Source organism: Dromiciops gliroides, chromosome 5, assembly GCF_019393635.1.
Source record: "Dromiciops gliroides isolate mDroGli1 chromosome 5, mDroGli1.pri, whole genome shotgun sequence".
Taxonomy (NCBI): domain Eukaryota; kingdom Metazoa; phylum Chordata; class Mammalia; order Microbiotheria; family Microbiotheriidae; genus Dromiciops; species Dromiciops gliroides.
Window position 1 is genome coordinate 13,242,084 of NC_057865.1, and position 25,736 is coordinate 13,267,819.

General features: G+C 41.2%; 1 protein-coding gene across 1 annotated transcript in view; it reads left to right on the plus strand.

The window, feature by feature from the left end:
• The window catches only part of DNAH11 (dynein axonemal heavy chain 11), a 292,856-nt gene that overhangs the window by 104,261 nt on the left and 162,859 nt on the right, over positions 1-25,736 (plus strand). The window contains exons 31-37 of the mRNA XM_043967174.1: positions 8,190-8,321; positions 15,112-15,272; positions 18,871-19,027; positions 19,112-19,257; positions 20,055-20,171; positions 21,367-21,505; positions 23,617-23,709. Coding sequence (XP_043823109.1) covers positions 8,190-8,321; positions 15,112-15,272; positions 18,871-19,027; positions 19,112-19,257; positions 20,055-20,171; positions 21,367-21,505; positions 23,617-23,709 — 945 coding nt within the window. The remainder of the gene's footprint in view (positions 1-8,189; positions 8,322-15,111; positions 15,273-18,870; positions 19,028-19,111; positions 19,258-20,054; positions 20,172-21,366; positions 21,506-23,616; positions 23,710-25,736) is intronic.

Sequence of the window (25,736 nt, forward strand, 5' to 3'; positions counted from 1 at the left end):
CAGATGTGTGGAGGGAGGGAGAGGAGCATTGCTGGCCCAGGGAACAGCATGGGCAAAGGCTCCAAGGTGGGAAAAGATGGGGTTTCTATCCGGCACAGTAAGACATCCACCTTGGCTGAAATCTAGAGTATATCAAGGGGAGTCATCTGTGACTGGACTAGAAAGATAGGGTAGCTTCATACGGCAAAGCAGAGAACCCTTCAGAGAAGGGACCTAAAGAAGATGAAGGCAGAAACTTGACTGTCTTCTTGGTTTAGAGAGATGGCCAAAGACCCTCTTTCCTAAATTCCCAGTGGCTCACTCTAGCTTTCTCAAGTGACTTTGGATCCCAGGGTTGTTTGTTTTCCCTCCTCTGAACTTTTGAAACATTTGGTTTAAAAAACTGTTCACTTTGCTAAGCAGAGGCTCCCTCTCCCTCTGGAGGTAGGATCCAAGCGGAAGGAGGCTCTTCGAGGGGCTCCTGTGTATCTCTCAGTTCCCAACCATTTCAGCCTTTAATAGAATGAAGATCCCCAATCCACATCTTTGAGTGAAGCCTTCTCCTCTGGCAACATCAGTAATGCCTCTGAATGCCTCTGCCCCAGCAGAGACCCTGGAATCCATCGGGGCTCCCTGCCCTCCCTCACACTGCCAGGATGATGGGAGTTCATACCTTGGTGCTTCCTTCAGGATATTACCTGCTGTTTGACTTGGAAAGGGACCATTTGCTATAAGGGTTTCCTAATGAACATTATTCTTACTTATGCTGGTAGCATGTTGGATTTTTTATTATCTAACAAGTTTTAGCTGTAAAAAATCTTAATATTGAAAGCAAGATCAGAATTGACTTGCAATTAATGGTCAGTCTGCCAAATGTCTTTCTCCGACCCCAGCCTTCTGCCTCCCTCCAGGTCTCTGAGACATGTAATAGCATAAGAACTAGACCAAAATAATTATTCTAGGCCTTATTTGCACCTGGACTCATCAAGATCTCATTTTAGATGTTTTCATAGTTAAAGAAAAAAGACATTGTACACTTTGTTCTAGCTGGCATATATCTTGTCAGCTTTTCTGAAATGATGTTGGCTAATGAGCATCTTTTTATTCAGTCACTTATTTTTTATGTTAATGTGATCTGACCATGTTACTCCCCTACTCAAACATCTTTAGTGGCTCCCTGTTGCCTTTAGGAAAACATACAAAAATTTGAGCCAGCATTTAAAGCCCTCTTTGCAACTTCAGCACATCTAGCAGGTATTAAATATTTATTGACTGACTTTACCTTTCCACCTGGTTTTCCTATTACTTTCCTTCGCATAATTGCTATTCCAGTAAAATTATTGTGGCATGTTATTGTTGGGATTCCATGTATGCTTGGGTTGGACAAACTCCCAAATTCATTGATTCCATTCCTCATACAAGTCTCTCATTTCCTACCTCTGTGTCTTTGCACAGGTGCTCCCCCATGTCATCTATACTGGATAGGATTTCTGGTTTCCTAGAGAAAAACCTACAAGAGGATTTTCCTAATCCCCCAGTTGTTAATGGTCTTTCCCTTTTGAAGTTATTTGGCATTAATTTCTTCCTTTTGTATTAACTCATCAGTGTACGTGTTTCTCCGGAGAATGTAAGGTTTTTTAAAGGCTGTTTTATTTCCTTATCTCCAGCACCATGGACAGTGCCTTGTTCTTTACTAAACTGAAGGTCCTCTCCCACAGTTCAGATCTTCCTTCACATCTATTCTTTGCCACAATGTTTGTGGTTTCCTGTGTAATCATGGCCATTGCATATGGGCAGATACACCTATGTACCTATTTTCACACAAGAAGTTTTGTATTTGTACAACATACTTGGAAGGACCCAATGTTTTAGATTCATAGGGACCTACCAAACATGGGCAGCATAGGGCAATGGAAAGAAGACCCAAAGGGGTAGAAGTCAGGAGATGTGGGTTCTAGTAAGCCAGTCAAACAACAAAGTGCCTACTGTGTACTGGGCACTGGATTCCCTTTTGCTGCTGGGTAGCTGTGTGACTTGGAATACATCACTTCCCTTCCTAGGCCTTTGAGAGGTGGGGTGGAGCTGATTAGAGCATTTCTGAGTCCCCAATTCTGACTTTCTCTGGTCCCTCTTAGCTAAAGGAGCACCTATCTCCCCAAACTGATGCTTTTCTGTTTCAACTATCCTATGGGGTTTTTCTCATTTCAAATTATATTTATTGCGTATTCATATATTATATCTATTTGTGTACTTACATATTATACATGTATTTGTGTAAGTTGTCCATGTGTCTGCACACTTAGACTACATCTGGAACCATGCATTCTGTCCTTGGTGCCCCCTTTGAGGAAGGATATTGACACACTAGAATGCAGCCAGGTTGGTCAAGGTCCTTGAGTTTGTACCATCTTGGGATTAGGTGAAGTGGCTGGAGATGTCTTGTTTTGTCTGGAAAAGATTGAGGGGTGAGGGGCCCCAATAGCTGTTGTCTAAGCATCTGACAGTCTGACGTGTGGAAGAAAGATGAGTGGGAGGTTCAGTCAGAGAAGCGGATTCTGGCTGACTATGAGGAAAAGTTCCCTAACACTTTGAGGTATCCCAGAGTGTAGTGGGAGGCTGAGGGAGGCAGAAACTTCCCAGTTACTGGCTTCCAGCCAAAGGTAGATAGAAGGATACTTGCCAGGTATGCTGTAGATCAGGGCTGCTTAAACTTTTTCCACTCACGACCCCTTTTCAACAGAGAAATGTTTACATGACCCCAGGTATTTAGGTATATAAAATAGGTATACATAACCTTTTACTGTTGCTAAATTTTTGTGACACCCAAATACAGTCACACAATCCAAATGGGGTCATGACCCACAGTTTAAGAAGCTATACTGTAAAGGATGCTTGTTTAGGGAATAAAAATCCTTCTCTCTTGTTCCATAACCAATCTTGATTATGAGACTAGGCTATGAAAGGCTCCCTGAGGGCAAGAGAGATGTTTCTCTCTTCTTTCTAGCTCCAGTACCTAACACAGTGTTCAGGGTAGGTGCTTAATAAATGCTTATTGGGTTGGGTTGGATTAATGGGCCATCTCAGACATTGAGAGTTAGAAGGGACCTCAGTGGATGTCTTCGTGTTCAATTCTTAGTTTTTTTTCAGTTGTGTCCATCTCTTTGTGACCCCATTTGGGAATATCTTGACAGAGAGTGGTTTGCCATTTCCTTCACCAGATCATTTTACATATGATGAAACTGAGGCAAATAGGGTTCAGTGGCCTACCCAGGGTCACACATCAGGTGTCTGAGGCAGATTTGAACTGAAGAAGATGTGGTCACAGGCCCAGCTAAGGATCACTTGAGGCACAGAAAGTTTGAGGCACTGATTTTTCTAGCAAAGTAAACTCTGCCAGGCTCAAACAGTTTACATTGGGATCTACCTCAATAGCTAAATATTTTAGAAATGAGAGAGTGACCAGGATTTAGATTATGGTCTTATGTCAGTTTGCAAGCTGTAGGATCTCAGAATTGAGAGTTAAGAACTAAGCCACAAAGGATGAAGTGATTTACCCACAGATAAGTAATAGCAATACTAGGTCCCTCACTAAAGGTGACTAGGTGGCACAGTGGATAGAGTGCTAGGCCTGGAATCAAGAAGGCTCCTTTCCCTCAGTTCAAATCTGGCCTTAGATACTTACTAGCTGTGTGACCCTGGGCAAGTCACTGAACCATATTTGCCTCAATTTTCTCATCTGTAAAATGAGCTGGAGTAGGAAATGACAAACTACTCCAGGACCTCTGTCAAGAAAACCCCACATGGGGTCATGAAGAATCAGACACAACTGAAAAATGATGGAACAACAACAATAGGACTCAAACCCAGAGGAAGTGACCTGGGTTCAAATCCTGCCCTTGACACCTACCTGGGTGACCATGAGAAACTCACTTAAATTTCCAGAGTTTACTTATCTGAGAAACGAGAGGGGAGGACTGGATGGCCTTTAAGGTCACTTCCAGCTCTGTCATCCCAGGTCTGTCATCCCAGGTCTTCACATCCAGTGTGCTTTCCACTGCACCAGATTGCCTCAGGTCAAACACTTTCCTGAGGAATACATTCAAATTTTACAAGCACACTTCAGATTTTTATAAAAAGAAAATTATTTTTATTTGTTTTAACATTAATTTTTGAAAATTTTAAGGTTCCAATTTTCCCCCTCCTTCGTAATTCTCCCATACCCATACTCAAGATAAGAAATATAATATCAATTATACATGTGAAATCACATGAAATCTATTTCTATATTACCCATCTTGCAAGAAAAAAATAAAGTGAAAAAATATGTTTCAAGTCATTCACATTTGATCATTGTACAGTATTTCTGTTACTTTGTACAATGCTATCCTGGTTTTACTCACTTCACTATGCATCAATTCATATGTCTTCCCAGGTTTTTCTGAATCTGCCTGCTCATCATTTCTTATGGTACAATAGTATTTCGCAACTTGTTCAGTCATCCCCTCAATTTCCAATTCTTTGCCACCACAAAAGAGCAGCTATAATAAATATTTTTGAACACATAGGTCCATTTCCTTTTTCTTTTATATCTTTGTTTTACAAAGCTAGTAGTGGTATTGCTGGGTCAAAGGGCATGGACAGTTTTATCTCTTTAGGCATAGTTCCAATGTGTTTTCCAGAATGGTTGAATTAGTTCTCAACTCCACCAACAATGCGTTAAAGTTCCAATTTTTCCACATCTCCTCCAACATTTGTCATGTTTCTTTTCTGTCATATTAGCCAACCTGACAGGTATGAGGTGGTACCTCAGAATTGTTTTAATTTGTGTTACTCTAATCAATAATGATTAAGGGCATTTTTATGTGACTAAAGAGATAACTTTGCTTTCTTCTTCTGAAAATTTCCTGTTGATATCCTTTGGCCTTTTATCATTTGGTGAATGACTTGTACTTTTATAAATTTGACTCAGTTCCCTACATATTTGAGAACTGAGGCCTTTATCAGAGAAATTTGCTATAAGCTTTAGCCCTACTTTCCTTCTAATCTTAACTGCATTGATTTAGTTTGTGCAAAACCTTCTTAATTTAATGTAATCAAAATTACCCATTTTACATCCCATAATGTTTTCTCTGTTCATGAACTATTCCCTTTTCCCTAGAAAAGACAAGTAAATTTTTCCATACTCCTCTAATTTCCTTATATCAGCCTTTATGTTTAAATAATGTACCCACTTTGATTTTGGTAGATGGTGTGAGATGTTGTTCTAGATCTGGTTTTTACCAAACTGGCTTTCAGTTTTCTCAGCAAATGGTGAGTTTTTACCCCAAAATCTTGGATCTTTGGGTTTATCAAATGCTAGATTACTATCACTTACTACTACGTGTGGTATACATAATCTACTCTATTGATCTACCACTCTATTCTTTAGTCAGCACCAGACTGTTTTAATGATTATCACTTTGGTATTGCTGGGTCAAAGGGGCATACCTCTTTTATTCAAGATAATTTTCCCCATTCTTTCTCTCCATTCCCCTTTCTCCTGGTGCATTTCTCTTTCCCACCCCTTAATTTTTTTTTTGAGATCATCTCATTCAACTCACACCCATGCTTTCTCTTTATGTATACTCCTAACTGCCCTAATAATGAAAAAATTCTTATGAGTTAAAAGTATCACCTCGCCATATAGGAATGTTAAAAGTTTAACCATATTATCCTTTATTATTTCTCTTTCCTGTTTACCTTTTTATGCTTCTCTTGAGTCTTGTGTTTGAACGTCGAATTTCCTATTCAACTCTGTTCTTTTCATCAGTAATGCTTGAAAGTCCTCTATTTCATTAAATAACCATTTCTCCCTTAAGTATTATAGTTAGTTTTGCTGGGTAGGTTATTCTTGGTTTTAATCCTAGCTTCTTTGCTTTCTGATACATCATATTCCAAAGCCTCTCTTCTTTAATGTGGAAGTTGTTAAATCTTGTATGATCCATATCATTCAGATTTTCAAAAAAACATTATTTTTGTTTTTAACAGAATCACTTATGCTTTTGTTCTAATAATAAAGCACCATAGTCCCACATAAATCATCAGAATTTCTATATATCACCAGCAAAGCCCTGTAAGAAGAGATACTAAAAGATATTTCATTTAACATAATCATAGGCAATGTAAAATACCTGGGAGTAAACCCACCAAGACCAACCCAGGAACTATATGAACATAATCATAAAATACTTTTAACACAAATAAAGTCAGATTCAAATAATTGAAGAAATGTTAATTATTCATGGATAGGCTGAGCCAATATAATAAAAATTATTATTCTACCTAAACTAATCTACTCATTCAGTGCCATCCCAATTAAACTACCAACAAATTATTTTGTTGAGCTAGAAAATATAACAAAATTCATTTAGAAGAATAAAAGGCCAATAATATCAAAGGAATTATAAGAATGTAAAGAAAAGAGGTCTGGCAATGATCTTAAACTGTATTATAAAATAATAATTCTCAAAACTATTTGGTACTAAGAAATAGAATGGTAGATCAGCAGAATAGAGTAGGTATGCAATATAGAGTAAATGATTGTAGTTAACCTTGTGTTTGATAAATGTAAAGATCTAAGCTTTGGGGATAACCCACTATTTGGTAAAAATTGCTGGGAAAACTAGAAAGTAGGCTAGCAGAAATATTGGTCTAGGTATAGACCAATATCTTGTATCATTTACCAAGATAAGGTCAAAATGGATCCATGACCTAGACATATAAAGGATGATATCAGAAGTAAATGAGAAGATCATGGGACATATTACCTAATGATTTATGGATAGAAAAAGAATTTGTGAATATGCACTAGATAGAGAGCATTGTTATATATAAAATAGATCATTTTGAGTACATTAAATTTAAAGGGTTCTAAACAAAATAAAACCAATGTAGCCAAGATTAGAAAGAAAGCAGAAAATTGTGAAAACATTGTATAAAGTTTCTTGAATAAAGGCCTCAGATCTCAAATTTATAGAGAATTGAGTCACATTTATAAGAATATGAATCTTTTCTCTATTGAAAAATGGTCAAGGGATATGATCAGGCAGTTTTTAGAGGAAGAAATCAAAGCTGTATATAGTTATATGAAAAAGTGCCCTAAATCATTATTGATTGGATAAATGCAAATTAAAACAACTTTGAGGTACTATCTCATTCCTATCACATTGGTTAAAATGATAGGGAGAAATGATTAATGTTAGAGGGAATGTGGAAAATTAGGATGCTAATACACTGTTGGTAGAATTGTCAACATTTTAGAGACCAATTTGTAATTGTGCCCAAAGAATTATAAAATTCTTTATACTCCTGGACCCAGAAATTCCACTATTAGGTGTATTTTCCAAGGTGATCAGGGAAAAAGGAAAAGAACCTATGTGTTCTAAGATATTTATAGCTACTCTTTTTGTGGTAGAAACTGAGGGGATGCCCCTCAATTGGGGAATAACTAAACAAGTTGCAGTATATGATTGTGATGGGATGCTACTATACTATAAGAAATGATGAGCAGGTTGGTTTTAGAGAAACATGAAACAACTTTCATGAAATAATACAGAGTGAAATAAACAGAACCAAGAGCATGTGGTATACAGTAACAGCAACATTTTTGAAGAGCAACTGTGAATGACTGAGCTATTCTGAGTCACATGAACACTCAAATTAACTATGAAGGACTTATGAAGGGAAATTCTATCCACCTCCAGAGAAAGAACTGATGATTGTATGGTCCAACATATATATTTACATCAAATGCTGATCTTCTTTAATGTGGGGTTGGGAAGTAAGGAGGGAGACAACTCAGAACTAAAAATGTAACAAAAATAAATCAATCATTGAAGAATCATAGAATGAATGATTCCTTAGGCATGACAGAAGGAGGGCTAACTATATTCATGTGAAGCTTGAATTTGTGAGGATCATGTAGGAAATATACATAAAGTAGGTTACCAGCTTTATGGTATTCTAGAAATGCCACACACTGTTCCTATTATTAATATTTTTTTTTTATTCTGAGGGGATTCCTCAGCTCAAGTTGGGTCTCAGCCTTTCTTCCCTTTTCACCTTCATTCTTTTCTGTTTTTTCCCCTTAAGTCTTTCCCCATAGTTGTAAGCGGGGAGCATGGATGCTGGTCAAATGGGTGTATTGACTAGAATGCTTTTTATCTCTTGAGGTCTCTCAGCTGAATACACTGATTGCCCTGCTGCTGGGTGAGCTCACCCCAGGAGACCGGCAGAAGATCATGACCATCTGTACCATTGATGTCCATGCCCGGGATGTTGTGGCCAAGCTGGTTTCTCAGAAGGTAATTATATTCAAGAGTTATTGGGGTCTAGATGTATTCCAGTTATATTTCATGGTTACATTTCACAGAGCACTTGGTTCCTTTAAAATTAGCTCAACAATAATTCAACAAATCTTGAGTCAACTTCTAAGCTCCAGGGCCATCTTTCTTGCAAATGTGGAGATCTTAGCTGCCAAGAGATGTTGCTCTGATATTTGGGTTTGCAAAATTGTGTTCATCTGTGCAGTTTTCCTGTTCAGAGCTGTTTTTTGTTTTGTTTTGTTTTAGTGAGGCAGTTGGGGTTAAGTGACTTGCCCAGGATCACACAGCTACAGCTAGTAAATGTTAAGTGTCTGAGGCCGGATTTGAACTCAGGTACTCCTGTCTCCAGGGTCGGTGCTCTATCCACTGCTCCACCTAGCTGCCCCTCAGAGTTGTTTTAATGTCCTGCATTCTGCTTACTCATGAATTGCCAGAAAAGGAAAACAAAAACGTCTGGGGCCCGAAGAGGCTCATCTCATTGATTGATTTGCTCTTGGGAGTAGGACTCCACAGAGTCATCTTGGTTACCCGTTTCCCCAGAATCATAGAATGAACCTTATATCCCATTGGATCCAACCTACCCAGGACCAAGAATCCCTTCTCCAAAATAGCTATTTGCTGCCTAGTTTTGGTTAAGGATCTTCACCACCTCTGAAGAAGATCATTCCATTTTTCTGTATCTCCAGTTATTAGGAAGTTTTCCTTACATGGAGGACAAACTTCCAAATAATTATGGGTTGCCAAATGTGTTTAACAACAAATTCCTTTACGTTTTTTGCACACACTTTTTATTTCAGGGAAATGGGGAACTCCCAGGGTAGAAACCTTCCCCTAAAGCAATTTGGTGCATATATTCTAGCTTTAGAGAGTCTCCTGGGGCATCGAAAAGTTGAATGACTTGCCTGGGGTCACACAGTCAATATGAGTCAGAGTCAAGACTTGAACCCAGGTCTTTCCAGCTCCAAGGCCTGTCCTTAACCCATTGTGCTATTTTCATTAACCACTCTGTCACCAGTAACTTCTTCTCTTCGGTTCACTTCAATCTTCCTCGGGCCAGTTATAGCCCATTTCTTCAAGGATAGCCCCACTGTACATTAAGAATAGCCCATAGCCCACCTGGGGTAGCTAGGTGACACAGTGGATAGAGCACCGGCCCTGGAGTCAGGAGTACCTGAGTTCAAATCCGGCCTCAGACACTTAACACTTACTAGCTGTGTGACCCTGGACAAGTCACTTAACCCCAATTGCCTCACTAAAAAAACCAAAACAAACAAACAAACAAACAAACAAACAAAGAATAGCCCACCGTAGCTGCCTGGGCAGTAAGGAGTATTTTACATAATTGAAAAACCATTACAAGGTTGCCCCTTGTCTGCTCTTTTCTTGGCTAAATCCTTCCAATTTCCTAAATGAGTCTTACTTTTCTAACCTTTTATTTGATCAATGAACTTTCTTCCCCCCACTCCCTCCCCCTCCCCCTCCCTCCTTCTCTTCCCCATTTTTTTCTCTTAAGTGTTAGAACCGAGAAAGTGTCTTCACTTTGAACATGAGATTTGTTCAGTTTTGTGGAAGTCATTTCTCTGTGTGTGTCTCTGTGTTGTGCTTGTCTTTTCAATGAACCCTGCAACAGGCATTCATTGAGTGCTTGCTCTCTGCCAGGCACTAGGGCTACAAAACCAGAAATGAACAGTGCCTGCCCTCTAGGCAGAGCTTAGCACAGTGGAAAAGCTGCCTGGATTTAGAATAAGAGGACTGAGGGCACCATTTATAGCTCTGTGGCCTTGGGAAAGTCCCTTCACCATCCTTGGCCTCAGTTTCCTTGTTTGATTTTTTGCGTGTGGGACAATGGGGGTTAAGTGACTTGCCCAGGGTCACACAGCTAGTAAGTGTCAAGTGTCTGAGGCTGGATTTGAACTCAGGTCCTCCTGAATCCAGGGCCAGTGCTTTATCCACTGTACCACCTAGCCGCCCCCCTGTTTCCTTGTAATGAGCAACTTGTACTAGATAGTTAAGGCTTCTTGCTACTCTCAGTCAATGAGATGATGAACACAGATAAGTGAATGTAATTTGGTTTGAGTAGGGAGAAAGGAATAACAACTAAAGAGAACAAGGAAGACTCCATGGAAGAGGTGGTCCTTGAACTGAGCCTCAAAGGAAGAGAATTTTGCAAAATGGAGATGAGGAGAGAGTACCTAACGTTCAAAATGTGACCACTATGACCTCAAAATCCTTTTCTTCTTTACTATAGCCTAGCCTGTGATCCCTGAGGTATCTTTGCAGGTCTTTTGTTTCCTCTTTAGATGAACTAATGTGCCAGTATTCCTCTTGCACTTCATTCTTGTCTGTGGCTCTTTCTGCACATCAGGAATGTCAGAGTGAGTTATAATTCTCACCTTGAGATGTAAGCCACTCCCAGTTCAGTGCCACCCCAATGCTTAATGAGCATGTTCTTGCTGCTATTCCCAGGATTACTGATGAAAATTGATAATTATTCTGTGACTCTGACCTTGCAGTCAGCTCAGCCATACATTGGCCTACAGCAGGGTAATTGGGATCACTGCTTTCTCAGTTTGTTCATTTGTATGCAGTGTGGGACACCATGAAAACCTTGCTTGAGTCAAGGTAAATTATCCTAAGTGGATGTACATACAGATGTAGACCCTGAATGCAGTCTCCCCTGCCCATCATTTTGCATTAGGAGACTAGATTAAACTGAATTGTTCTCCACTTACTTTGGTACCTCATGGACTTCTGCCTTCTTCAATCATCTCTGAGCAGAAGACCCTGAAATCTGTATCTCCAGACCTCATCTCTCTCCTTAGATTTAGTTCCAAGTCACCTTCTAGATGATGTTGCCCATGGCTGTCTCATCACTGTCTCAAGCTCAACATGTGCAGGATGAAATTCTTCATCTTTTTCTCTGAAACTTTCCCATTCTCCAGATTTCTCGATTTCTGTTGGGGGCCCACTCACCCAGTTTGCATCCTTGAAGGCATTCTAGACTCTCTCCTCTTTCTTATGCTACCTCAATCCAATCAGTCACCAAGTTTTGTTAATTCTAATTCTTAGAGCCCTTAGGGACTTATACCATCCCCCCTACTGCTTACTACATACTCCTTCCTCACCCCTGCCTCAAAGAATTTCAATTTTTTGATCATGGCCCCCATGAAGGCCCTCTATCCATGGGGCAGCTTACCAACCATCACATGAGCAGACCATCTCCATGAGTTGCTGTGGGTAAAAATGTCTACCATCTTGTTGCCATGCCTCAACTGTTAAGCCCATCTGCACATAACTGGGCTGGGAACTTTTATAATAAGCAGAGACAATAGCCAGGGTTGGTGGAGCAAAAGCCAGGCTTTTCCAAATATGACTGTGCAGCAGACCACATTCAGGCCATCACATGTTGGGAGTGTGCAGAGAATACATGATCTCATTTTGCTTGTTATTGGTTGACTGTAAAAAAGCATTGGATTCATTAGAGCAAAAAACCACCCTAAAGGCCCTTATTCAACAGGATGAATGCCACACATATGTTAGAATCATCTAAGAGTCCTTGAGTGATATAACAGCAGATACAATTTTGTTCAAGCCCCTGATAATTGATATCAAATGAGCCATCCACTGACAAGGGCAAACACTTGCCAAACATGCTGGCCACTGGTATAGAGAGTGTCTGGTGCAGCCCACACCAAAGAAGGGTCTCCTGTGGATGGGGAGGCTCTCCAGAAGCTCTCATGAATTTGGAGGCAGATGTGTGAGGATGGTGCAGAGCCTTCTACTTAAAATTCTTGTTTAATCAGAAGAGATTTACCTTCTGACAATTCACACTGGAAAAACAAAGTGGAAGAAGAAGACCCAGTGTCCAGATTATGACTTGCAAATGGATGGAGAGCCTGTAAAGATCAGTGCTTAGTTTATACATCTTAGAGCATGGAATAGGAGGAAGAGAGAAGTTTGGATTTGTTCTGTGAGATTCTACCACGTGTTCAGTGAGCTTTAAGAATCTCCCTGACCTGGAAAGACTGAAGTGGGCAGAACCAGGAGAACATTGTATACAGTGACAGCGATATTGTTTGATGAAGAACTGTGAATGACTTAACTATTCCTAGCAATATAACGACCTAAGATAATCCCAAAAGACTAATGATGAAGCTTACTATCCACTTCCAAAGAAAGAACTGATATTGATTGAACACAGAGTGAAGCATGCTATTTTTCACTTTCATTTTTTCTTCTTATCCAAGTTCTCTTAATCAAAATGACTGATATGGTAATATTTTACATTATTGCACATGTATAACCTATATATGATTGCTTACTGCCTCAGGGAAGGGGGAGGACAGGGAAGACAGGAGGGATAGAATTTGGAACTCAAATCTTTAGATACAAATGTTTATTATTTTTAAAAAAGAATCTCCCTAAAATTAAAGTCTATCTGTTTTAACCACAAATGTTATTCCAAGGATGCTCTGTTGCTGTGAATGGGGGAATATAGGATGCCTCTCACCTCTAGGGAATTCCCAGGTGAAGAAACTCCCTCCATCGATGCAAGTCAGCATAGTGGGCCACAAAAAGCTGCAACTTATTACTAACAATGACTTGTGAGTCCCATGAAAGGGAGGCAGCCACTCATGCAGTCGAATGGATGGGTCACAGCACAGCCTGTGTACACTGTGAAGACTAGGGGGAAGGTCTCAGCATAGTTGTTGGCCCTTTGTAGAAAATACATAGGAAACTGTGGACACGTTGCCTCAGAAGAGTGTGAATCAGTGGCTATGTGCACCTTTGGAGAGAGTGCCCATCCCAGAAACCTGGACCCCCAGACACCCAAGCCCTAACCCCCCTTACAACACAACTGTGGGTTCTCCTTGCTTCTTTTTGGATAAATATGGGATAAATTAACAAATGACTTAATAAAGAGCATTTATTAAGCATTGACCATTTTCAAGCATAAGATGCTCTCAATTTTTCATGTGTGTGTTTGTTGCCTCCAGACATAATCATATCACATTGGCATAGAGAGGTTCTAATGAAGAACTACTAATTCTACTAATGCATCGAGTAAGTTGTTCAACATCACATAGTTGACAGGCATCAAGTACAAGACTTGAATCCACGTCTTTTCAGCTCAAGGGTAGCCCTTGACCCACTATGCCACGCTCCCTTTACCTTTAGAGAGAACGGAGAAATTGCCAGGTTGATGATCTGCAGGTTTCTTCTTTTCCTATTTTAAAATGTGGCCTCAGTTCTGGGCCTTTACCCTATAAGGCTCCTAAAGTTTTTTTCATTCTCTTCATTAATAATAAGTCACAACTCTGGTGAGGGAGGTCAAGCAGCTTCTGAAAGGCACCAGGATTCAAGCTATCTGCTTATAAAGAAAGAGAAAGGGGCCAGCTAGGTAGCACAGTGGATAAAGCACCGGCCCTGAATTCAGAAGGACCTGAGTTCAAATCCGGCCTCAGACACTTGACACTTACTAGCTGTGTGATCCTGGGCAAGTCACTTAACCCCAATTGCCCTGCCAAAAAAAAAGTCTGCATTTATAAAGAAAGGGAAGACCAAACATCTTTCTAATCGATTATTCTGATCCATCTTAATAACAAATGAAACTCTCTAGCCAAGGCCTGTTTTAAGGGTCTAATGGGATTGGGCTGAGTAGATCTTTCTCAGTGAGTTTGTCACCTTGAGTACACAGCAATGATCGACTTCCTGGGATTCTTAAGCCAGGATGTAACTAACCCTAATCTAGACTGATCCCATCTGGCTTCCGGTCCCTCAGAAGAGTTTTGTAAAATGGCGAAATGCCTGGAGGGCCATTAAAGGAAGATGGAAGGTGGCAGCTAGGTGGCACAGTGGATAAAGCACCAGCCTTGGATTCAGGAGGACCTGAGTTCAAGTCCAGGCTCAGACACTTGACACTTAATAGCTGTGTGACCCTGGGCAAGTCACTTAACCCTCATTGCCCTGCAAAAATAAATAAATAAATAAATAAATAAATAAATAAATAAATAAATAAGTAAATAAATAAATAAATAAATAAATAAAGGAAGATGGAAGGTATTGCCTGAACCACTGGATGATGAGTCCGGGAATCAGAAGTCCCATTAAAATAAGGGCTTCCTCCTGTGTGTTCAGTTCTCTGTAGGGATGAGGAAAAGACATGGACATATGACTTCATTAGTATTAAAAGCTTCTCGTTGAGGACACTCCCTCTACCAATGGATGGTGGTGATCCCACTTCATCAGAAGGTCTTTCCTGGTCCCCTTGATGCTAGTTGCCTTCACTCTGAGGTCACTTCCCATTTATGTTGTGTATATCTTGAGTACAGAGTTGCTTTTGCACATTGTCTCCTTCATTATGATGTGAACCCATTGGGGGAAAGGACTCTGTTTGCCTCTCTTTATATTCCCAGCATTTAGTGTCTGGCACTAATAATAAATGCATATTGATTCTCTACTACTTAAAGTCTTAGTTGCTCAGTGCACTGAGAAGTTAAGTGACTTGTCCTTGGTCACACAGTCAGTATGTGTCCCTGGCAGGCCTAGAACATAGGTCTTCCTGACTCCAGGGCAAGTTCTCTATCCACTGAGCCACAACTGTCATCTCACTGTATATGACTTTAATTAGCAATAACTCAAAAGAACTTTTTATTGATGAATATTTTTGATGAGGCATGCCTAACAGTTGAGTTGACTCTTGAAGTTCCTCTTTCCTTAACAATCACAATAACCCCATAACCCCAGAATCTCTGTGCCATGTCTTTAGGTCATGAGTTCCCAGGCTTTTGCGTGGCTGTCCCAGCTCCGACACCGATGGGATGATGCTCAGAAGCACTGTTTGGTCAATATCTGTGATGCTCAGTTCCAATATTTTTATGAATATTTGGGGAACAGTCCTCGCCTTGTCATTACTCCTCTGACTGACAGGTAAAAAATAACTTTACATTTTCATCAAGGGTAAAAGCTGGACATGGGAGGGAAGCCTCTTGACAATGGGCTGGGCTGGGTGGTGAATGGGATAGAGGGCTGAGGTGTTGCTCATGCATTTTTTACCTGGGACACTTACTAAGGGTGGGCCTAGGGGAGCTTCCCTGGAGTGTGGTCCTGGGGGAAGAAAAGCCCTCTTCCCAGATCAGCAGTCTACATCCCTAAAGGACTGGCCAGTGATGGCTAACTGGTTTGCCAAAACCTGTGGTGGGTAAAATGCCTGAGGAAACAAAGGTTCAATCTTCTGAGCATGTCAATTTATTAAGCAATGCATGCCAATTTTCCAACAAAGCAGGCCCAGACTTCCTTGGCTTAGTCCTGGACCCCGAACATGGGGGAGAGAGATTTTGTACAATAAAAACAATTAATTCAATAAGGCCAATTAATTAAGAGGAAACAATACAACATTAGGTACTCTGATTTCTAATTAGATGAAATATCAGGGACTTTACAAATTGGGAAGGAAAGAGCAAATAGATGCAGTTCTCTGAATTCAGAAAAAGAGGTATCCAATTCCCCGAAAGTGTCTGAACAATCAAAGGAACATGGAAACAATAAGTGATCAGTATGGGGACAGTTTTCAGATGTGGCATACAAATTGTTTGAGATGTACAGTTGTGAGAAAACTCCTTGCATCAATCTTTTGATCCAACTGGGCTTCTTATTGGCATAAACTGAGTCCTTAGTTAAGCATCTCTAAGCAGCCGGTAGGGGTGGTCCAGTTTCCTAAACACACACAGTTAGGCTCAAACAATGCAATAAGGTTTTCTCCCAATTCCCACAATTTAAATATTTTCATGACAGAATTTGGACTAGACCCATAATATCGAATAGAAAAGGAACTGAGCTATCTCTAGAATTGAATCCCACTTGCTACCTTAATCCCTTCAATTCCCTCAAAGTGTGAACTAAGAGTGTAACCTCTGGGAGAAGAAGCCTGCCCTGGAAGGGTGGGATATCTCAGGAGGCAATAGGCCCCAGGATGGGCCAGAGTGGTGGGAGAACAGAGCTAGATGGGCATTTGTGACCTATAAATCTTCTACCCTGGGGCCAAGACCCAGTTTCCCTGCCCAGTTTCAGCTGGGACAAAAGAAAACTCCTGGAAAATAAATCAATAGGAAAAAAGAGAAATCCAGTAACAGTAATGCTAGAAAAAAAAATTACCAAGGCTGTGGGGTAAAAGAAACATGAAGAAGAATATAGGAAGACCCATTACCTGTCAAAGCTCTAAAAATGGAAACGTTTAGGTTGGGCAATGCAGCCAGAAAGAATGGGCTAAATTCATCCAAATGGCTTTGATTCTGGCCAGCGAGTCTTCCCCATGAGCCACCCTGTCTTATAGACCATGGCTATAGACCCTTCCCAGAGGCAGGTCGCACATGATCTCCCTCCTCATCCCCCTTCATGACTCTGAATTGCCAATGATGAATCAACTCATACTGTAAAGAGTCAGAATCTGAGAATGTGGCAAGATTTTACAGCCCATCTTCTGATCCCCTAACTTTGTTGTTGGGGTTAAGTCACTTAGTTGTGTCTAACTCTTCATGACCCCATGGACCATAACATGCCAGGCCCTTCTTTACTCCACTCTTTCCCCAAATCTCTCCATGCTCAGGTAACACTCTTTCCACCTCATCTTCTGCTGTCCTCTTTTCCTTGGCCTTCAATATTTCCCAACATCACTGTCTTTTCCAAGGAGCCCCATCTTCTCATGATGTGGCCAAAGTATTTAAGCTTCAGCTTAAGTATTTGACCTTCCAATGAACTGTCTTAATTAATTTCTTTTAAGTATTGACTAATTTGATCTCCTGGCTGTCCAAAGGACTCTCATTAATTCTCCAGCACCACAGTTCAAAAGCATCAGCTCTGCAGTGCCCAACTTTGAACTTGGGAAGATGAGTCTTCCTGACTCCAGGCCCAGCACTCTATCTGCTGTACCACCTAGCTGCCCAACATCCCAAATTTTACAAATTAGGAAATCAAAGTTGAGAGATGTTAAAGGCTCTTCCAAGGGCATACTAGAGCGGGATGAGACCTTAGAAAGAACATCTATCCTAAATTCTTCAGTTTACAGATAAGGAAACGGAGGCTTGGTGGGATAAAATTCTTTTTCCAAGGTAGTAAGTGGCGGGGAGGGCAGCAGCTAGATAGTGTAGTAGATAAAGCACTGGCCCTGGAGTCAGGAGGACCTGAGTTCAAATCCGGCCTCAGATGCTTGACACTTACTCGCTGTGTGACCCTGGGCAAGTCACTTAACCCTCATTCCCCCACAAAAAAGGTAGTAAGTAGGACAGGCAGAATTCAAACTAAGGTCCTTTAAACTCTAGATCCAGGATGCTTCCATGAATCTGCTTTCTCCTTACTTACTGTGTGCCCCATGCCTTAAATCCTTTTTATTATCCCCTGCAAAAATAACATTATAGTAATGCAATTAAATGCAAAACCATGTGTAAAGTGATGTCCTCAATTCCATTTTAATTGAACTTTCTCTTGTTTGATATATTTTTAAATGTCTAAATGGATTAGCAACTTGGCAAAGTTAAATTCTTAGCTATTTCATCACCCAGATGTCAGGCTGAGTTTTCTTTATAAACAATTTTTTTTAAATTACCAACTAATTAGTAGTCTTTTCTTGGAGATGTGAGAACATTTTAAACATACATCAAGTGGTGTTAACTAACCAATGAATGAGTAAACATTTATTAAATGACTACTATGTGTCAGGCACTGGAAATACAAAGATAAAATGAGAATCTCCATCCTTGAGTAGTTTACATTGGGGAAAATCATATGTAGACATACAAATATATACAGAACATGAATATGCAATTTAATGATATAATAACTTTGGGAGGGAGGATCTAGCATCTGAAGGCATCAAAGCAACAAAATATTTGTACCCAAAGTCCCAGTTCTTAGGAAATAGTGGAAATAAATGAAACATTCCATTCCTCTCAAACATCTTTTAAAGTTCTGGTCTTTTTAGAAAGTCGATTACTACAGCATTTCAGTATCACATCAGAAGGGTGAGTAGAGTGAGGCCAGCAAGGCTTTTCCTCCAAAGAACAAAAATTTGGAGGATGTAAAATCTAGTGGCCACAGAAATTTATTCCCCTTTTCACTCATCTGAATTTGTGTTTATTATTTCTTATCTTGTTTTCACAAATTGATTTGAGGGAGCTTTTGAATTAGTTGCCTCAGAGCACCATAATTAGTAGTCACACCATCCAAAAATGGAATAGCTCCCTGGTTTTGTGTTATTTGCCTGAGTAAAATCAATCAATAAATATTTATTGTGTCCACTCTGTGCCAGACAATGTGCTAAGCACTGGGGATACAGAAAGAGGCAAAAGATAGTTCCTGTCCTCATGGATTTTACAATCCAGTGGGGGGGGGGTGGACCACAAGCAAACAAATGTATACAAAGGGAACTAGAGAACTAGATAGATGCCTCTGGCTTGAGTTCACAGCTTGGTCAGGTCTCAGTAGTGGATGCATTTGGTTATCCATTAACAGTGCTGTATTTTATTGTTTAAAGGTGTTACATCACCTTAACCCAGTCACTGCATCTCACTATGAGTGGGGCTCCTGCTGGTCCAGCTGGGACAGGCAAGACTGAGACCACCAAGGACCTGGGACACGCTCTTGGCATGATGGTTTATGTGTTCAACTGTTCAGAGCAGATGGACTATAAGGTAAAGTGGGAAGGGTCTCCTGAGAGTGGATGGGTATAAAAGAAGAATGAGATGTCCCATCTAGGATCTGACTTTGTGGTTCAGTCCATAGGCAATATTTACAAAGGCTTGGTCCAGACGGGAGCCTGGGGATGTTTTGATGAATTCAATCGGATCGCAGTTGAGGTTCTGTCAGTGGTGGCTGTCCAAGTAAAGATGATACATGATGCCATCAGGAACAAGAGAAAGAGGTGTGTGCATCCTGCTGGCATTGTGCTCCCCTCCCCTCCCCCACCTAGTATATCCCAAATGCAAAAATAATACAGTCATGTAGAAGACTAAGGCTGTTCCCCTCCTTTTGCTTTCCCCTTTTCCTTTTGCCTTCAATCTTTCCCAACACCCAACAAAAATGGGGGGTGGTGGTAGTAAGGTGTGTGTGTGTGTGTGTGTGTGTGTGTGTGAGAGAGAGAGAGAGAGAGAGAGAGAGAGAGAGAGAGAGAGAGAGAGAGAGAGAATGAATGTGGGGGTGGGGGTGGGGGTGGAGTTCCTCAATTATTTTTAAGAGTATCAAGAAGTCTTGGGATTAAAACAAATGTGTGAGAACCACTGGAAGAGTTCCTTCAGGCAGCTTTCTCCAGCTAAGATAAAGACAAGGTTCAGATCAATGTCTTTTTTGTTTCCTCCTCTACCTCTTCCTTCCTTTCCCCTTTCCTTATTCCTCTTCCTTCCTTCCTTCTTTCTCTTCCTTCCTTCTTCCTCCTCTAGGTCCAAGTGACTTCCCTTTCCAATATCCTTCTTCTGGTTGTGACAATATACTTTCAAAGGTAAAATGACCTTCCATTTCCCCTCAAACCCTTCCAGATTCCTAATAGTCTTGAGTGACATTTTTGCCTCACTTGGATCTCTGGGCTCTCTGCCTCTCCCTCCCCAAGGACTCGCCCACTTTACCTTCTTAGGAAGGGTGCACATTGTATGGCTCAGCCCTCCAAACACTGCCCAAACACTAGCCACACATTGTTCATCCTGTGTTATGCTTTTATCCTGGTAGATTCATGTTCCTGGGTGAAGACATCCGGCTGAAGCCCTCAGTTGGCATTTTCATCACCATGAACCCAGGCTATGCTGGTCGGACAGAACTGCCCGAGAATCTCAAAGCCCTTTTCAGGCAAGACCTCCTGTGTGGCTCGTGGGCTTTCCTCCTTCACTTCCCAAACCCTGTGCCCCCAACATTCCCAGGCTGGTTGGCACCAATGGGTGGCTTCCAGACCCAACTCCTCAGAACTCCCCTGGGTTCTTCACTTGGTGCTCCCTTGCCACCATCAGTGGAAAAGGGAGTTTGTGGGAGATAGTGAAAAAGAAGTGGGGAAAGTCGGGAGCAGAATCAGAAAGGAAAAGCAGTTTGCCTAAGGTCACACAGAGCTGCGAACGAAATAGAGTTCTTCCCATACCAAGGGTCAACCTCATGTTGTGACCTCAAAACCAGAAAGAGTCCGGAGCCAGGGACAAATACTGACCATGTGACTGTGGGCAAATCAGTGTCCCAGCCAAATGTACATGATAATAAATTCTAGAGCAAATGCTGACCTGCATTGGTGAAGGGAGCTTCCTTGTCTGTATATCAGGACAATCACAGGTAACCTTTCCCATCTCTTCATTCCAAGTCAGTCAGCATCCTTTCCATCATACCACACTTTTCTCATAAAGAGGTTGTTCTCTGCTTTCCTTTCCCAGCTCTGAAAAATTAAACATTTCCCAAAGGCTCCATAAATGACTTGGGGGAAAAACAACAACAAAGGGAGGGCAAAAGAAGAAGAAAATTAATATTCTTTAATCATCAACTTTTACATGAAGATTTTCATATGAAACAAAACAAAACCTTAAACAGAGGTTACTTATAAAAGGGTGATAGCATCTCATTAGATCTGAGTCCAAATATTGGTTCTGCCACTCACTATCTGTGTGACCCTGGGTAAGTCAATAACCTCTGTGGGCCTGGTTACATAATCTGTAAAATGGGGCGTGGGGGGGGGGGTTAGACTAGACACCTCTGAAGGATGATTCCATTTCTAAAGCTGTAGTCCTCTGACAGCATTTCTATGTAGCCCACCTTTTTAAGGAGCATTGCTATGAGTTTTCCATGGTGCCCAACTCCAAAGAATCTACTTTTCAGACTCTGACTAATTGTGAATTTTTTATTCAAAGTGAAGACTTTCTCATTAGTTCTGATTGACACATATAGTTGGTGCCTCTCTTGGGGCTCGTTAAAATAGTGGTACAAATTAATCACTGGATTTAAGCAATTTGTCCTCCTTACCCTATCCCATTTAAGAACAGAAGTTCCGTGTATGTTTCTTTCTTAGACCTTGTGCCATGGTGGCCCCCGACATTGAACTGATCTGCGAAATCATGCTGGTGGGAGAGGGCTTTGTGGATGCCCGCCTCTTAGCCCGAAAGTTCATTACCTTGTACACTCTGTGCCGGGAGCTGCTTTCCAAGCAGGTGAGGGGCAGGAGGGGGCATTGAGGGAGACTTTGTTTGATTCCATAAACAAAATCCATTCTGAAATTCCAAGGCTCGGTGACAAATTCCCTTTGCAGGTAAGCAATACTTCAGCTATAGTTCCAAATTCTTGGTTTCCATGAAACAACAATGTGTTTTATTATATGGTTTATTACTCTCCCTGTCATGTTTGGGATTTTGAAATTTCTGATATTAATCATTGTTCAAACTGATCTGTCATCAGGATGGAGAGTCCTTCAACAATAGTGACCACAACTTGATCCATGTCTGCCCATCTTGTCTAGGATCTTTTCTATTTCTGTGATGGAGAGAAGTACCCTCTATACTGGGGACCCTTCTTGTTTTCTCTTGGGAGGCACGTGGATTGTTGATTGCTTTCCACTAAATGCTTGGCAGACCTTTTTTTCTGTACATTTCTTTATATGTTTTCAATGCTGACAGACAGCTAGGTGGCACAGTGGATAGAGTTGCAGGCCTGCAATCTAAGTTCAAATGCAGCCTCAGATGCTTAGTGGCTGTGTGACCCTGAACAAGTCACTTTACCCTGTTTGCCCTAGTTTCTTCATCTAAAATGAGCTGGAGAAGGAAATGGCAAGCCACTCCTTGTAACTTTGCCAAGAAAATCCCAAAAAGGGGTCACAGAGTCAGACACAACTGAAAATGAATAAGCAACCTCGATACTGATTTGTGGAAGTCACATTGGCACAAAAAAATAAAGCGATGGATTTGCAGTCAGGAAGAATTGGGTTCAAATCCTTCCTCTTATACTACCTGTGTGACCCTAACTTCCTAGGAAGGAGACTCATCTGCTAAGTCATTCATGGGGTACAAATTGTCTTATTGGAAGGATTTTCCACACTGAAGGTTTTCTGTGCTGGAGTTCTTATAGATCCCTTATGTATTGGAATAGTATTGATTTTTATAAATGCTCTGAATATTGTTCATTAAGTATTTGTTTCTCTGTGCCAAAGCTTCTTAAACTGTGGCTTACAACCCTATATGGGTCGTGTAACTGAATGTGTGGGTTGCAAAAATTTGGCAACAGTAAATGGTTATGTATGCCTATTTTATATACCTGTATATCTTGGGTCACTTAAAAATTTGTTGGGCAAACAGAGGTCATGGATGGAAAAAGTTTAAGAGGCTATGCTAAGATGGGATTTATGGGAAGAAACAGAGACCAGGACTAGGTAAGGGATTGACAACTCTGTAATTGATGGTGACCCCTCTGGTTTTGGCTTCAGCAGAAAAGGGACAAAGCTAGTATAGCATTCAGAGAGGGACACTCCAGTCATATCACTAGGATCTAAATGATGATAATAGATTCCCCAGTTCTCTCCATTCCTTCACATACAATCCAAACTGAAGGAGCATACGAACCTTCAAAGAGGTGAGATGATACAGGAAATAGAATGCTAGGCTAATAGTTGGACAAGTCTAGAACCCTCAAGAATCCCTAGTTAGTGAGTCAATTGACATTCATTAAGCACTTATTATGTGTCAGGCACTGAGCTAAGTGTTAGGGCTACAAAGAAAAGCAAAAAGGTTGGAGAAACAGTAGAGTGCAAACCTCTCAAGGTTAGGGTAGGATAGGATAGAATAGAAAACCCGAATTCCAGTCCTGCCTTTAACACTTACTACCTACCTGTCATCAAATTATTTAACTTTCCTGCACCTGTTTTCTCATCTACAAAATCAAGGGATTGAATTAGAGGATTCTGAGATCTTTTCCAACTATGAATCTCTGATTCTATGACCATTAGTGGCCATTGGACCCAACCCACCTTGTACAAAGAAAGAATCCCTGCCATTTGCCTGACAAGTGACAAGTGGTCCTGAGCCTCCACTTGCACTGAGGGGATAGTACAGTCTCTCCTGAGGCAGAGCATTCTACTGTTGAATTGTTCTCAGTGTTAGGAAGTTCTCTTTCACATCCAACTGAAATTTGTGTTTATTATAATTGGTAACTTGTCGCTGAAAGAAGGAACCAGTCATTTCTCTTGTGAAGCCAATTGGTTTTTAGCCGTCCTATTTGCTGTTGTTTTTATTTTGTGAGATTTTTCAAGAAGCTTTTCTGTGTTTGGTTTTAGGATCATTATGACTGGGGACTCCGAGCAGTGAAATCAGTCTTGGTTGTAGCTGGTTCCCTGAAACGAGGAGATAAAAATCGACCTGAGGACCAGGTACTGCCATTGTCAAAGATGGGGATTTGAAGACTGAGTGTCACAAACCACTTTATGCAGATGCACATTTGGTCCTGAGTGGGTACAGTTTACTTGGTTTTTAAAATTCATGTGTATATATTGCACATGTATGTGTGTGCATGTGTATATGCATGTATACATATATCTACATATATCTATTTTTAATGTATCGATCTGGGTATTTGGAAGACTGGTAAGGCTTTTATTTGGTAAACAGGTCCCAAGGCTTCTCAGATGAAGGTTATAGTTTGAGAAAAGGAAATTGAAATCCAGCATTGCTTTATAATGGAAAAATATTTTGGAAGGCTTAATAAAGAAAACTGACCATCAGGCCTAGGTTGCACAGGAAGCTGGACTTGTGATCTAGATGATTTGAGTTCAAATTCTGCCTTAGACCTCTCAGTCTCAACTTCCTCCTCTGTAAATGGGGTTAATGAAGCACCTGCCTCCACAGGATTATTTTGGGGATCCAATGAGATTATTCATACACATACATACATCACTTTGTAAGCTGTAAAGTGCTCATATGAATGCTTTTGTTATATTTTCCAAAAATCAGTGCTCAAGCCAAGGATGGATGAAAACTTCTTAAAGCAGTTGTCATGGAGGCAGGGGGTGTTCCAATTTGGGTTCATGGAATCATAGATTTGGAACTTGAAAGCCTCTTATGGGGAGGAAAGGGAACAAGCATTTATTAAGCACCTAGTGCATACCAGGCACAGTGCTAAGTGCTTTACAAATATTATCTCATATGTTCTTCACCATAACCCTGGGAGGTAGGTGCTGTTATTATCAGCTGGTCCAATCCCCTGATTTTACAGATAAGGAAACAGACCTAGAAAGGCTAGATGGAGGAGACGACCCAGCGAGGTGGAAAGAGAACTGTGGAGTCAAGGACTACAGTTCAAATCACAGGGCTAGCATTCACTGTCTCTGGGACCTTACATGAGCAATCTATCCCTTCAACTCCATTTTCTCAGCTATAAAATGAGAAGGGTGGACTGAGTGGTCTTTGTTTCCAATCATCCTTTGGTCTGGTGATTTCTGAAGTTGCTTCCAGCTCTGAGGCTTTGGGATCCTGCTTCTTATTCTTCTCATCTCTTTCATGTTGCATGACTCTCAAAGGTAGAACAGGTGGCCTTGAATGATGATACAAATGAAGTGTTCCAGCCCCCCTCCCCCAATGACAAAGAACAACTAGAGAACAAGCCATCTCTTCCTCTCTCTACCAGAGTAATGCCTATACCCACTGTGGGCTTTCTGTGTTCTAGGATGAACAGCAAGAAAAGCAATTGTTGCTCTTTATTTCTATGAGGTGGCCCTGACGTGGCTCGCCAAACCATCCTGGCACAGTGGGCATTTCCTGACGATGCTCCGATATATGTAACTTTTCTCCTTTGAGCTTCTTTTCCATCTGAGTGTGTATGAACCCCTTGGATCACAGAGCTAGAGCTTGAAGGGTCCCCAAAGGTCACCTAGTGCAACCTCATTGGATAGATGATAAAGCTGAGGTAAGGGAGGGCAAGTGTGCCACAGGAACACCTAGGATTTGAACCCAGGTCCTCTGGCGCCAAAGCCAGTGTTTCTTTTGCTATAGTCCATGCCCATTTTTAAGGCTCTTCTTTCAGAATCCAAGGACTTTGTTGTCCCCACATGTCCTGACCAGGAGCCCTGTGGAGATTCCTCTGGGGTATCCGTGTCCAGGGAGCTCGAAGCCATTTCCTGAAATGACCTGCCAGCATCGACCTCCACTCCTGCTTTATAAGCTGAGAACTGGAGGCCTGGGGCCCATGGAGCCCTGGGGCCCACAGAGGCCTGCTGTTGAGCACAGCCGAGGAAGGAGGGGTTTGGGGCCATCTGTACATCCTCTCACATCACTGCAATTCTCCAGATAGGCTGAGCAGTAACTCCCCAAACAAAGAGCAGCCCAGCCGAGCCCAGAACCGTGAATGTCCTAGCCTGGGCGGGTGGGGCTGTTGCCTGTTCTTGACATGTGGGCCTTTGAC